We start from the raw sequence: 15572 nt of genomic DNA, 5'->3' as shown, positions 1-15572 counted from the left end.
GGGGGTCAGTGCCATACAAAACCAAAGGGGACTCAATGAATCCCCCTGGAAGATGTCGTTCCGTATACGGATGGGCTCTGAGATATTAGCACCCTCAGATATACACACTGATAAGGTGGTATGCCACCCTTCCATGACTGTCGCCAAAAACTTTATTAGTTTCGGATCAATGCGATGCAGATGTAGGACATCGATTACCAGGTATACAGGGCACTGAGGAAGGGGGGAAATTCCTCCGGCGGACTCTTGATCTGGTTTATTATGCTTGCCAACCGACTGTGTACGTTGGTAAATTTCTTATACCAGAAATTCTGCATAGTTCCGGTAAACCCTCTGCATTTTATTTCTCAACCGTCTGCTGGCATTGCCAGTGTTGATCTGAATCATTCTACCAATGCCCCGCCTTAGTGAGTCCCGCCGACGTTCCAGACATATTTTCCATGGTGAATCTTTTTGGTCAATAAAATTAATAACAGACGTCGAACCGCCCCACGACTAGCGGTATCGACGCCGTGCTGTCCATTACGGAAGCCCGACCCAGTCACCAAGTCAGACGACTCTCGCTGGTTTTCCGTACCGAACCTTAAATTTCTTGTTCTTCTCATAGATAGATTTGCATTTTATATCTAGCTGCTAGGTGTGGGGATCGCTTCCTCAGTGAGTAATCTGCAAGACTTCAAAGTTTCTGCACTTTCCTTAGCTACCCGCTGAGACGCGGTGGTGTACAGCCATTCAGACTGAAGCTATCCATCCCTCCTCCTTTCACAACCGGGCTTGGGACCGGCTACGGTGAGAGTGAGTTCTTTTAAGTTACGAGACAATTAAAGTTACGAGGCAATTGCTTATTGTTCATTTTCAGGCCTTTACCGCGCGATACTTGTAAGGAACTAATCACTGCAGTAGATGCTAGGAAGCCCAGCACTTCTAGATACAATACGAAAGATAATTGTATTCTTTTTGAACCGCAATCACGTTACGTGTTGGCGCTTTCAAATGATAACTCTAAGTGTCCAATTTTTTGTTTGGCCAGGGATAAATGCAAATTTTTTTGTTTTTTAGCGATTTTTCTGTGCAACATAAAATAATTAAAAAGATAATAACGGTAGAAAACGCATGAACTATTATTGTTTTCTCTTTCATAACTCATTTAAAAATATCAGCTGGTTTTCGATATATTTGACTTCAAAGTGCATTGCCGTAACTGTCAAACTTTTTAATTGGTTGACTGAGTGTATGTAAAACGTAGTATCACATTAATGTGAATGGCTCCAAGCACTTAATGCATATTCGAGTACGCCGTGCATCAACATACTCTCACATAAAAAATACACAAAACCGTCGATACCTGTAGAGCTCCAGTTTTCAACTTGCTAGGCATTTATGTTAACTACAAAACCCTGAAAAGCTTCTTCTGATCTCCGATTAATTCTATTTTCCAAAGCACGTGAGGCTATCATTTAAAAGTCAGTACCAACTGTCCAACCCACTAATGTATTACATGACTCAGTTTCCGATCATTTGGAATTCTCGTCATGTTTGATAATTGCGAATTCTCTCCGTATTGTTTTGATTACGCTGGTTTTACTTGGTGCCAAATTCCTACACAAGTTAATGTGTTCGAGAGAGCACTAGATTAGAGCCTTTTATTTTTGGCAGAGACAAAAGCTTCAACAATGCTAGCTTAACTTATCCGAATGAAGCATTTATTGCCTCATCATGTTTACTGATAACAGCCTTACCTCCTGGCTGAGTGTGCTCGAAACCTTGAAATTTCAACGTTAGCTTATGAAATTACTCCTCTATAAATAAAAACATCTTATCAAGCGCCCGGCCGGCATAGTGCCGGAGAGCAGTGAAAACTTATCAGCTCGCGAATAGATGGTTTTTATAGGCATATGTGAATCCTCGGATCATCACTGGTAGATACAAATAAATTGTGGGAGACAATTTTTAATACTTATCATGACTTGCATATGTTTGCTATGTAAAGACGAATTTCGCAGATACATTGGTCAGTCAGAATTTTTGGGTTCCAGTGGATAGTACTCTGGATCTCGCAATCATATTGTGAAAGTTGTCTTTGGCGCATAGTGTATAGTTGAAGTTATAGGCGAAATGGCTAAACCAGATATTGAAATTAAGTACAAACAAGTGAGTTTTCAATTTAGCCCTTTTAAAAAAATCTTTCTCTGTCAAAATTGTTTTTCATGAGTTGGTGCTTCCAGTGGTGTTAATATTATAGATTAGTTGATTCAACTGGTACTTAGGCTCGGAAATTGGCTGAAACAATTTTATTCAACAAAACTTCTTTAAGGACTTAATCATTCTTCTTTGCCTATTAATATTTCAAAAATTAATGCTACTACCAGATCAAATCTTAAATCTTTCAGAATTGTTCTTTATTTCAAAAATTAACGGGAGAATATATGGTGAAAAGTTTAGTGCAAATCCTGAAATGCTACTACTACTGTGTTTCCTATTTGGATTTTCTGCCCTGTAAAAATAATTATAGAGTGGCAGTAGTATATTAAAGATGTTGATATAACATAACATACTAAAAGCCGTTTACACAATGGGTAGACGTGAGAAATTATACTATCGCCGTGTAAAACATGATGGCTAGGTTCACAATCCCATCTATTTATGTAGAATCATCGTCTTTCAATTAACTAACCGCAGAATTCTCGCAGTGTAAATCTTAAGGGGGTCATCCCGTGTGAGGGCGGTTTTTTTGGCTATTTTTAAAAATTTTTTGTGAAGAACTGGATATAGATGCAAATACGAATTTTTCACCATAGATTTATAAGTATCTTGAGCGTAGTATAGTAATTTTTCCAGTCGGATCACATAGTTCGTTGTTGAAATACAGAGCAATTTATATACCCATCTCCAAAAAAAGTGTTTTTCTGCTGCCAGCGCTAAAGGGCGCTGCGATCATCTTAAAGAGAAGAGTAAACGGCATTTTAGCGTACAGACTTAACCACAGTCCGCAAACTAGGATTATTAAAAAGTATTAAAAGCTAAATTCTTGGTGACTTGTTAAACTTTTTTTTTATGAATTTTAATGTTTTTTAAGGCTTCTTCAATGAATAAAAAAAAACTACTGAATGAATCGCAATTATCCTAGTTTGCGGACCGTAGAAATATGTTCTGAATAAGTCGTGAAAATTTCAAAAAATTTCGCTTGATAGGTTTTTGGCTATGTTGGCAGCCGATTTTCAACATGCAGTTTCGAGAAAAACGCATTTAAAAAGTAGAATGTGATTTTTAGCCATAAAATCTTAATTGACCACTAATCTGCTATATCTAGTCCATAAACCTTAGGTTTCTTCAAGAAACACATGTACAGCCTTAGATTCAATTCTTGTCCTTTTAGCGAAGTCATTCGAACGTCATTCGGACCGATAAATACGAGCTTTATTACGGCATCGACATAAATCTGGCTTGACTGACTTATCACTTGTTTAATGCTATAATTTTCGAATATAATGACTCCCAATATAAAAAAATCAATTTGCTCATATATTCTACACTATTTCTAGATACAATCGATGCAAAAAAAAATCGATTCCACGGATTCGGAGTCGTTCGGAAATTATATTGTTAAACACGTAATAAGTCACTTGCCAGATTTATGCCGATCGCCGTAATAAAGCGCGTATTTATCGGTCCGAATGACGTTCGCATGGCTTCGCTAAAAGAAAAAAATGAAGTCCAGGCTGTACATGTGTCTATTGAAGAAACCTCAAGTTTATGGACTAAGTATAGCAGATTAATGATCAGTTAAGATTTTATGGCTAAAAATCACATTCAACTTTTTAAATGCGTTTTTCTCGAAACTGCATAATTTAAAATCTGCTGCCACCATAGTCCAAAATCTATCAAATCAAATTCTTTAAAATTTTCACGACTTATTCAGAACATATTTCTACGGTCCGCAAACTATGATAATTGCGATTCATTCAGTAGCTTTTTTTAATCATTAAAGAAGCCTTAAAAAACACCAAAATTCACAACAAAAAAGTTTAACACGGCACCAAAAATTCAGTTTTTAACATTTCTTAATAATCCTAGTTAGCGGACTGTAATTAAGTCTGTACGTTAAAATGTCGTTTAATTTTTTCTTTAAGATGATCGAAGCGCCCTCTAGCGTGGCAGCAGAAAAACACCTTTTTTGGAGATGGGTGTATAAATTGCTCTGTATTTCAATAAGAAGCTTTGCGATCTGGCTGGAAAAATTACTACACTAAGCTCAAGATATTAATAAATCTATGGTGAATATTCGTATTTGTGTTTTTATCCAGTTCTTCACAAAAAATTTCTAAAAAAGGGGGGAAAAACGGCCTTCACACGGTATGACCTCCTTAAGCAAAAATTTCATTCTTACCAGTATACAGATGTCTGACTTAAGTTGAAAAGCCCACTTTCTAATCCTTATTTCCTTTCCCTACCGCTATTCCTACTAATACAAAACAGGTAATGCTGTCATTTGCAGGATGCTCCTCCTAGAGCTGGAACATTGTTTCCACTCCCCGATTTCAGGCTGATGTCGGTGCCATAACGCGCTGCATCTTGGTCCCTTAGATCCAAATTCTTTCAATAGTCTTAAGGATAGGTTGAGTTTTTTGCTTTCTTTCTCTTCCCTTCTGTTCATATGTATATGTACGCATGTAAATTGGTCGTAAACATATAAATATTGCCGCTTTACTTCGAATGCAAAAGCAGATATTAGTCGCACTGATAACATATATACAGGAGGCGCTAAAAGTTCCGGCTCTACATTTATTTCATGACTTTTATAGATTTTTTGTTGCATATAAAAACCACATAATGTCTATTTGTAGCCTGAAATTCTCTACAACATTACCTATGTTTCCTCTAATCTCTATATTCTGAGCAAACAAAATCAATCCAAAAACAAAAGGAGAATGCGTTTCCTGATAGCAAACTGTCGGGAAACGCTAAAAATACCGCACAGCAGTGCATGCAACATCTTAAAGTAGTTATGGCGACATAGGACGAGTGGAGAGCGGTCAAAGAAGTGATCCGCAAATACCGCCAGAACAAAACATTAACAAAATTCGAAAGCGCATTGATTGAAATTCAGAACAGTCAATGTTTCCCATGTCTAAATCAATTGAAATTAGTTCATTTTCTCCACATGAAATGGTTACAAATGTTTAAATCTTCGAGCATAGGGGTTAAGGTTGAGGACAATATCTTGCCTACCAAAGGAAAGTCACGTGAGGAACGAAATATTGAAAATGGGTAAAGACGAAGAATGCGGAGCCGGTAAAAAAGAAGAAAAATTTGTTAGGGCGAAAGGAGTAATATTATAAAATGGCAAAACGATCGTCAATTCCCGAAAGATAGCAAAAAAATGTATGTGATTCCGCTGAATTTATGTATATCTAAATGTTAAAGTTACACATATGAGTTTGCCGTTTGTCATATTTTGATATTTCAAGATTATAAAAATTAAAATTTCAAGGTTATAGAAAATAAAAAAAAATGGCGGTGCGATATCTAGACACATAGAGAGAAAACCACGCGTGGTAGTACTAAGTTTTCCAAGTGACCTTTAACCAATGCGAAAAAAAAAATTCTTTAGTTTCAAAAGGAAATGGACTGCACGCGCCTAGATTCCGGCTTACATTTTGAATTTTGGCAACTTGGCAAACTTTTGGAGATAGCATATTTGATTTTTGTTGGAACTGCTCCCGAGTTTTCGCTTATTATGCCATAAGTTTTGTAAAAAAATTCAATTCAATGGCCCATTAGATTTTCCAATGTGCTAATCGTTCGATGCTTGCTATAGGTAATGCGGGGTCTCCTTAGTTTGTCTGTCCTCTAAAATATTCCAAAGATGACCGATGGGGTTCAAAAATGGGTCGGTAAGTCTAACAAGACAATGCTATCGGCCGCTGATTAACGGTGCGGCGTCTTTTTATAATTTGATTCCATTCAAGTTCAAGTCATATTTGTTAATGGATGCATAAAGGCGGTTTTCATAACATTTATATATTGTTCCCCGTACTTTCACAATGACCGACGCACCTGGCAGCCATATATTTCCAGGGCATAATACTGTTTCCTTCGTGGTTGACAGCAAGCACCATGCATTTCGGACGATTTTCTTCATCGATTAGGTATCTCACGAAAATTACTCCCGGCTTTCCTCTCACTTGCGAAAGAGGTAAGATCATTCAGTTCCAAATTTGGTTATTATTTTGATAATTATCAACAAATTACTTCTTTCTCTCAAACGTATTTCAAAGGATGATTAGTCGGTCCACACACATTCCTCCAATCTTTCTTTGTATCTTGTAAGCTCGTCGAACATATTCCAAGAGATTCTTTTTAATAAAAATGGTTTACTCTGTCTGTGTCATGCATTTTTCTCAAATACGGTTGTACTGATTGACTCCAAATTTGGTGGAAACTGTGAAAACCCATGCATCGTTCTATGTGGAACTTGTGAAATTGGGGTGTAATATTTTTTTCATAAAATATAGTAGTGTGGCGTATCAAATGAAAGGCCTTGATTAGTATTTTGGTCAGTGATACATAGTTTCAATTTGGATATTTAATGCAAAAAGGAGAGGGCGTGGACTGGAAAGTGGTAATTTATTTCATGGACCTATTCTCAGAACCAACCCAATCGAAAAAGCTGAAAAAAAATCACGAAGATGCCATTATAAAGGCTCCCTTCATACCGATATCTGGCCCAATAAAGTTTATAATATTATATTATTTTGAGTAATTAGCCGTGAAACCCCCCTTAAGTTCATCTTAGAATCATGGCCTGTTACATTCTATATTATGCACATTTGGGGCCGGAACTCATTTATCTTCAAGATGGTATGGAGAGATTTAAAAACAACACAAAACCATGCCACTCTTCGCATGGAAAGGGATTCATAGGCAATATTTAAAGCAATATGTTCAAGGCTTTCAGAGTAAATATTATAGATGGATAGATGCTATACCTACGAAAGTAGTAAAAAATTTCAAGATAATTGAACATTTCTAACAGTAATTATAAGAAATATTCCAGAAAATATAATCTAATCTTTTGTTGCAGATTTTCATTAATAATGAATTCGTTCCTGCCAAATCAGGGAAGACATTCCCAGTCATAAACCCAGCAAACAAGCAAATCATTGCTGAAGTTGCTGAAGGAGATAAGGTAGGTTAATTTGCACTATCTACCAGCATATAGTATCTATTTTCACTGTTACACAGGCTGATATAGATGCAGCAGTAGCAGCGGCAAAGAAAGCTTTTGCAAGGAACTCAGAATGGCGTAAGATGGATCCATCTGGTCGTTCTAAACTCATTTACAAGTAAGTATTCCCCGTTTTAGAAGTGAAGAATATTAAGTTCTCTAACAAAGTGATCTCCTTGGCATCGTGTATGCATTAACTCGATTAGGTTAGCAGATTTAATAGAACGTGATCAGGAAATCTTAGGGATATTGGAATGCCTGGAAGTTGGGAAACCCATCGGAAGTTCGAAACAAGAAGTTATTTTTGCAGCTTATTCATTACGTCATTATGGTGAATGGTGTGACAAATATTTTGGAGAAACATTTCAGGCGCCTGGCAATATGGTGTCGATGACAAGGAAGGAACCAGTTGGAGTTGTTGGCCAAATTATTCCTTGGAATGGTCCTCTTGCAATGTTAGCATGGAAATGGGGTCCGGCTTTGGCTGCAGGTTAGTAAATATTCCTTTTCGAAGAGTGCAGGCTTTAAATATATGCCACCTTTCTAGGTTGTACTATTGTTTTGAAACCAGCTGAATCAACACCTCTTGGTGCATTGCACGTCGCTTCATTGGTGAAAGAAGCAGGTTTTCCACCAGGTGTTATTAACGTGGTTCCAGGATATGGCCACACGGCAGGCGCGGCTATTTCAAGCCACATGGATGTCAATAAAGTTGCTTTCACTGGATCCGTTGGTGTGGGTAAAAAAATTATGGAAGCTGCAGCTGCTTCTAATCTGAAAAGGGTTACTTTGGAACTTGGCGGCAAAAGTCCTTTAATTGTATGCGAGGACTTTGACGGTAAACGTTTTGTTTCCCCCAATTTTGAACAATTTTCCTCATCTAACTTATCTCATTGCAGTGAATACGGCAGCGGTAATGTGTCACAATTTTATTTGCGCCAATTCTGGACAAATCTGCGTTGCCCCGAGTCGCGTATTCGTGCATGAAAGTATTCATGACGCGTTTGTAGCCAAGCTAGTTGCCCAAGCCAAAGCCCGAAAAGTTGGCGATCCTTTTGAACCTGAAGTACAGCAGGGACCACAAGTAAACGAAGCCATGTACAAGAGGGTGTTGGGTTACATTGAGGCTGGAAAGAAAGAAGGTGCGAAGTTGGAGGTTGGTGGTAATCCGATTGGCGACAAAGGATATTTCATCGAACCAACTGTTTTCACAAATGTGACTGATGATATGAAAATCGCTAAGGAAGAGGTAAAGACGTTGCCTGAGATACTCGTATATTTGTGCTAATGTTTTTGTAATTTCTTACGTTAGATTTTTGGTCCTGTCCAATGCGTTTTCAAGTTCAAGACAATGGAGGAGGTTATCGAGCGCGCTAACAATACAACATATGGATTGGCAGCTGGAATATTGACAAAGGATATTAACAAAGCGATGAATTTCGCTAACGCCATAGAGGCTGGATCAGTTTGGGTTAACTGTTATATGGCTTTTAACCTTTCAGCTCCATTCGGAGGATATAAGCAATCAGGCATTGGTAGGGAAAATGGTAGATATGGTCTGGAAAATTATTTGGAAACAAAAACTATCACAATGAATATAAACCCAGTCAACTAAATTCCTTTATTGAAGTGGATTATTAAAATTTCCAGGCAAGTTTGCAAAATATCATATTGAAGTTGGAAATGTGTAAAGGAGATTTTTTCGAATATATAAGAATGTAAATAATAATTTGAATAAACACTTTTTCATAAGAATAGTCGTGAAAAATACAATATTAGAAGAATTTTCATTATATATCATATGCTATGTCTTGCTCATGGTGATTTATAGTTCGTTGTTCTTTCCTTTTTTTGATGTGGAAGTTGCAGTAGTATGTGGCAGTCACACCCCAACCGTCTGCCCATATCTTCGCAACGCTATCATGAATTATTCCCTCACTAGGGAAGAGTTTTGATCTAGGTTAAGATTTCAAGTCAGGGGTCAGTCGCACTGATATTTAAATTGACGACGTCGCTCAACCACTTCCTCTCTTGCCTAAAACTAGGACAATGGAATGTAATGCTCTTCAGGTCAGGGGCTCGTCAATCCCAAAGCAATTCAAATATTTTCTGTAAACGTCGTATTACGCAACCTTTAACTTGTCCCGCCCCCGCCTGTGGAAGACTATATTTGAATTTAATTGCTTTTGAAGCTCAGTTTGTTATAGATCAAAACCAAGTACTCAATGATAGCTTGTTCTTTTATAAAAATATTCATACAGTGGAATGGTAAATATACAGGATCACCTGCTGTTGTATCGCAATCGCTCGACCTGACTTTCATCACGTTCCAGAGAAACCTAACCCTCAATTTGCCGAGTTAGGCAAACAAGGACATACAGACATAGCGAAAGTGCCTTTAATCTAAACTTCTGCATCCAGGGTGCGCTTTTCAGGCTTCCTTTTTTCGTTTTGCAGAAAAGAAATCTGTTTCTAGTCACATATCTCATCTTTTCCATCGTCTTGTCATTCGGTTGGTAAATTCCTTCTATTCTACCACATTCAGAGTGCGTTCGATTATTGTTTATCTAGTTTTCAATGTCGTAGTACTTTTTCGTCCATCGTAACATACTTTCACCAAATGACATACCAAGACACGTGAGGTCAACAGTCACGCCTAACCCGCTACTTCGAAGGCTGGCACCAATCCAATATTCGTAAGAACGATGTCCAGCTCCGTAAAGGTTGTCCATTGAGATCAACTGCATTGGTTGGGACCGATTTGTATTGATCTCATTTAGTTGGGGTGCTCACCTCCCTCCTATATGAAATGTGCCGTTGCACAATATACAACGGGAGTAGAAGTTTCCAAAAGATATAGGCACATACGTATGTTACCAGGTTGTTAAATTTTTACTTTCTAAAACCATCCCTTCAAGTGGGCTTCTCCTAGCAGAACTACTGGAAAGCATTACGTCGCCATGGACTTGGCGGTCCATTCGATAATAAATCACATGCAGAAATACAAAATGCCCTTATCATGGATTCAGTAGGACCCTGGTCCATCCACTCCCTGAAATGTGGAGAGAACTGGCAAGTCCCAGAGGAATGCGTGGCGAGATGCACCGATGGTTGGAAAACAGAACAGGGTTCTGAAGCCTGAGTTTACTTCTTGAATAAAAACGAGAAGTGGGCTTTTTTTTGGTACAATATGTAAGCTGGGTGATTGGCAGGCGTATCGCAATCTGCAGCGATAGCCAGGTCGTACTGAGGACGTTGATTCAATACAGTGGAGTTACTCTAGGTTTCTGGTAGAGAGAAATGAAATCTCAGATTCCATAGCAAAAGAGGGTTCAATTACTCCCAAAGCCACGGTGTTTACATAAACTGGGAACATGCTTCCCATAATGACAGGTGGCAGAGCCTAAATGCCACTAGACACACCAAACTTTTCCCGTCAGAATCTAACATACACACCATAAAACTGCAAGACTTGCAGAAGTATTGTAGCCCTTCTGATGGACCATAAGTCACTAGCTATAGACATATGTTCAAAATGGGAATTGTACTAGATGATACGTATCCCTCCTGCAATGAGGAAGCGGAACCCACGGAGCATTTTCTATGTGATTGCCTTGCCTATGGACGCATCAGACATCAGATCTTCGGTGTTGATGTGCTCTAGTTGCAACGGGTAGCATCATATCTACTAATGGAGGACTTGTGATACATAAACGGATCCTGGATATTCCGTTAAAGGGGAGATTTGAGTACGGTCTGAGTGCTATAAACAGCTTTTTCGCCTCACAAACACATACAGGACTCTGACCTTATGAATGGGTAGCGATGGAAAAGTAGAAATCACACAAGTAGAAGTACCAAAAGGTATCAATACTATTGTCATGAGTACATCCCAATGCTTCCCACAAAAAAAGGGGGTCCTGTTACATCAGTAGAAGATCTAACTAATGTTGGATTAAGGGTTCAGGGTCACGATGATGATATGGATTGAATCTGTAAGAGTAAATATGAGGGGCAGTGACTGGGTTAGTTGAGCGTCAACTTTTCGATTTCGTTGCTGTGGAGTCAAATCCTGGTTGTCAGGGAAGAGCACTTGCCTCTGTTTCTAAATTCAGAGCCAATTGATTAAATTGGGAGAGTTGGATTTAGGATTAACACCAACAAAACCGAGGTTCTCAGTTAGACGGGTCATCGCACTCTCCCTGTTTGCATTAATGTGCAGACCATCGACGACATCGATTAATTTGTATATCTAAGAAGCGTGGTTTTTGCCAGTGGTGGCACTGAACTGGATGTTGCCCGACGTAATGATAGCGCTAGATTCGTTTTAGCTTTTGCTGCTTTGTCTAAAATCTGAAAATGCAGTTATCTCAACACCAAGATCAAGTTGAGTGAGTGTTGAGTGAGCATTAATTTTCTTTTCCTGTGTCTAATGGATTCATCATCGGAACTTTCTTCATCAATAATTTTCATTGCATGTACGTCCACCAAGTTGAGTGTTACAACACGAATAAGCTTTAACTTAGCTCCTGGTGTACAGGGACATTATTTCAGGTTAACTTAGCTTAGTTTAGCTAAGCTGTCTTAGTTTAGTTTTAACATAGCTTTTCAGTCTGTAATCGGCTAAAGCCCAAAGCTACTCGTCGTCGACATCAACAACAGCTCTTGCGAATTGTGCATATTACTACGTCAGTTTTGTAATGGGGTAATATTAAATAATGTATTCTTTGGTAATGTTTGGATCGCGCTCGGTGATGGTAATGCGACATTATACTTTAATGTGATATCACTTTTGTGATATTACATACAATACCTACCCATCCTTAATAAATATTATGCTCATTCTAAACGCATCTAAATTTATGGAATGCATCTGAATGCTTCTGAATACTTCATTAACTCCCGCTTATAATAAATCACACATATATCGACTTTAATTGAGTACAACCTGCAAACTTCTTCAGCATATACATATACATATGTCTGCTTCGGATAATTGATACTGATATTCAAATAAATAAGAAAACTTAGATGTTTCCATGCGACCCGCTGTTGAACCACACTTCGCGCCATCGCTCGCGGTTACCTGAAATGCGCATCAACTCCCCCAGGATTTCCTACAGACGCCTGCAATCGTTTTTTATTGTTTTCGCCATGGGCTCTTGTGGCGATCCAGCCACCGGTCATTTTGGGAGAGTACTGCATGGCGGAGCCGGCAATGCTATTCCCATCCCCCTCCCTTAATGTGTAGCTGATCCACTACCACTTCCGTCTCCCGATTATATTGGCCGCGAGGGACTGGCCTGTGTGCCGATAAAGTTATGCATCCGATGAGTTGCCTCTGCCCTGGACGAAACCAAGTCATATTTTACAACTTGCCCAAGCATGAGAGCTCCGTGGACCACAACCGAGAAAGAAACACCACAGCCCTAGCAACTTGATCTTGGTAATGAGATAACTGCATGTCCAGATTTTAGACAGATCTATTGCTGCTAATACGTCGGGAAACATTCAGTTCGCTGCTACCGTCCGCAGAAACCACGCTTCCTAGATATACAAATTGATCGACATTTTCGATGCTCTGCCTATTAACGCAGATGGGGAGAGTGCGCTGACCTGTCAGACTGAGAACCTTGGATCTGTTTTTGTTTATTTTCGGTACAATTTCACTTACTTTTCTTTTCTAGTCTAGAGCCCTTTGACCAAGGTCCATGACTCGGTGAGAGAGCAAACAGACGTCATCAATGCAGTCGAGCTGTTTGAGGTAAGACGTCATCATCCATTGAATCCCTCCACGTTCTCCGGCAGCATGAAGGACGTCATCGATTACAAGAAGAAATAATAACGACGGCAGGATGCAATTTTGGCGACCTCACAATCTACCGAGATTTGACTTTGGTGCAGCAGGTGACATCATCTGTCGTTCTGATAATAGATATTAGTTTCTCAAGAATGCCTCTCCTGCCTACGACACGCCAGATACACTAAATGTTCACACTATGGAAACTTTTCTCGATATAAATGAAGAACAGGTGAAGCAAAAATCTAAACTCAGCGCACTATTCCAAAATGATCTGTACGGTGTTGATGTGCTGTCAGCCTGCTCTCTGTCGATCAAGCTTTTGAGATGTTCTTTGATGCATTCCAGGATCATTTCATCATTATCTTCGCGACGGCAGGGAGCATTCTGATACCCCTCTAGTTGTCGCACTCAAAACGGATGTCCTTCTTTGCAAACTGAACGATCATCTCTTTCTTCCATTCTCTGGGAAAGGTCTCGAACTCCCAATATTTATATGCAGTGATAAATAACTCTCTGGAGAGTTCGTCAAGCCCAGCGGCTTTCTTCCGTGTATTTGCATTGATGGTCGAAATGATTTCTCATCTGCTGGAAGGAACAGTTCGTATGGGCATGTCATGATGACAGAAGAGCAGAATCCTCACCGGATGTGTACAGTTAAGCTTTGCATATTAATCAGTTGCTTATCATTGTGGATGAGCAGTCGACGGTTAACGTCTTTCACCGAAAGATTTGCCACCACATGCAAGCTCTTTCGTGACGAGATATATGATATGTTTGTGAAATCATTGCGTTCTGCGGCATTTTCTGCTTGCTTAGCCAACGCAATAGCAATTTCCCTCCGGTTATGACGGACACAACGTTAAACATTTCAGAATTTATTTCGGTATCAGAGCTGGAGAGCGTTATGCTTGCCATGGCTCGCAGCGGTCAATAGAGCCTTCAATCCCTTCCGTTCCTTTAGATATGGCAAGTGGTGCCATTCCCTCCTACCCATGCGAAAGGGAGGATTCGAAAATTTTTCCACCAGATATAGTCATGTGAAGTATCAAATGAAAGGTATTGAATAGTACTTTTCGAAACTGATTTTTTTCCTAAAATTAAGTAAAACATAGGGGAGATAGGGTTCAAAATGTGTGCTCTAAAAAGGTTCTCAGAACCTATCTGACCAACAAATCTGAAAAAAATCACAATGATGTGTCTATCTAAAATCTAGTCATAATACATAAGAAATCTCCACAAATAAAGTCAATAATAGTATATTATTTTAGAAATTAACCGGAAAACCCCCCATAAGTTCATCCCAGAACTATGAAATTTGGCATCAGTATTGACGATAATATAGGAGGATTCTGAAATGGAGACTCTAAGGAATCGTTTCCAGTCATCTGTAATAACGAGCCACGGGCTTCTTGTGTATATCAATCCGGATACAATATGTAGACCGCGGAATGAACTCAATCTGTATTCTCATGTTTTTGCTACGGACCTTCTCCTCACTGCAACACACAGAGCAGCTCGACTCCACTTTGCTCGAGAGCATTCTGCCTGGACTGGCTGTACGAAGCGATGACAGACCTTCATATGCTCCGGAGGCCATTCATCAATGCACAAATTTACATAAGCGACATCCACGAAGAGTATGTACTCTCTTTTGCATCGTTTATATGCCCTACTTTTCTTTTTATGCACAAGAATGCCTGGCAAAAGTCGTCAATGTTGTCAGACGGTACCTTAGTGAAGTCCATATTAGAGTCTTGGAATTGCCAGCTCGCAGCCCGGACCTCAATCCTATAGACGATCTTTGAGACAATCTCCATCCGGCAGCAAAATAACCCTCACGAGATCTACAGGAGCTGAGAACTGCCGCAAAGTAACAATGGAACCATTCCTCAAGATCGAATGACCAATCTTATAAGGAGCGTGTGTGAAAGGTTGCAGGACGCTATTTAAGCAAGTGTAGATAGTAGAGAGGCAGTCTATTAATTTTTGCTTTCTTTGCTTTTAAATAAAATTTAAGGAATTTTTATTTTTATTATAATTAATAAATTAACATATGCTTATCCTGCTCCGTGGTATTTTTTTGCATTAAAATTGCATTTTTTATTACTTGTCCTTTTATGCCACATAAAAAGAGTAGAGACATTACATAGAGCTAAACACGCCGCTGAAGCTTGACGCTTCAGGTATAAAAGATTTTGTGTTTCAGTATGTGAGGAGCATAACGCAGTTCTCCATTGGCTGATAGCATTGACTCGAGATATTTAAATCGATCAGCTTTGCCAATGGCACTAACCTGTCCAGAACTGAGCGATTTAAATATCTCGAGTCAATGCTATGCTATGCTAGGTACGCACCAACAGCATTGATCGATCCGATCGATGCAGAAAGTGTGCGGAGAAAGGTCATATTGCCAGGGAGTGCAATAGGGACCCCAAATGCCTACTGTGCAAAGTAAAAGAGGGACAGGGTAACCGGCATATGCCGGAAGTGGTAAATATCCGGAATTGAGGAAGGCGCTCACTGCAATGAAAAAATGAGGTT

The 15572-nt window shown here is 39.2% G+C and overlaps 1 protein-coding gene across 1 annotated transcript; it reads left to right on the top strand.

Moving 5' to 3' along the window:
• The first annotated feature begins 1996 nt into the window (after window positions 1-1996).
• LOC119658906 (retinal dehydrogenase 1-like) lies at window positions 1997-9003 on the top strand. Its single transcript, XM_038066712.1, has 7 exons — window positions 1997-2151; window positions 7085-7189; window positions 7246-7346; window positions 7435-7718; window positions 7776-8066; window positions 8128-8477; window positions 8541-9003. Exons 1-7 carry the CDS (start codon window positions 2116-2118, stop codon window positions 8841-8843), a joined length of 1470 nt encoding a protein of 489 aa, XP_037922640.1. The 5' UTR covers window positions 1997-2115; the 3' UTR covers window positions 8844-9003.
• The last annotated feature ends 6569 nt before the right edge of the window (window positions 9004-15572 follow it).

Source organism: Hermetia illucens, chromosome 6 (genome assembly GCF_905115235.1).
Source record: "Hermetia illucens chromosome 6, iHerIll2.2.curated.20191125, whole genome shotgun sequence".
NCBI lineage: Eukaryota > Metazoa > Arthropoda > Insecta > Diptera > Stratiomyidae > Hermetia > Hermetia illucens.
The sequence above is the reverse complement of the archived record's forward strand: the minus strand, read 5'-3'. Positions and strand labels throughout refer to the sequence as shown.

Bases quoted from the DNA above. Each gene is read 5' to 3' on its own strand.
- LOC119658906 (XM_038066712.1), top strand. From the start codon at position 2,116: ATGGCTAAACCAGATATTGAAATTAAGTACAAACAA. The intron at 8,067-8,127 runs GTAAACGTTTTG...ATCTCATTGCAG, and splicing joins TGTATGCGAGGACTTTGACG to TGAATACGGCAGCGGTAATG. The intron at 8,478-8,540 runs GTAAAGACGTTG...TTCTTACGTTAG, and splicing joins TGAAAATCGCTAAGGAAGAG to ATTTTTGGTCCTGTCCAATG.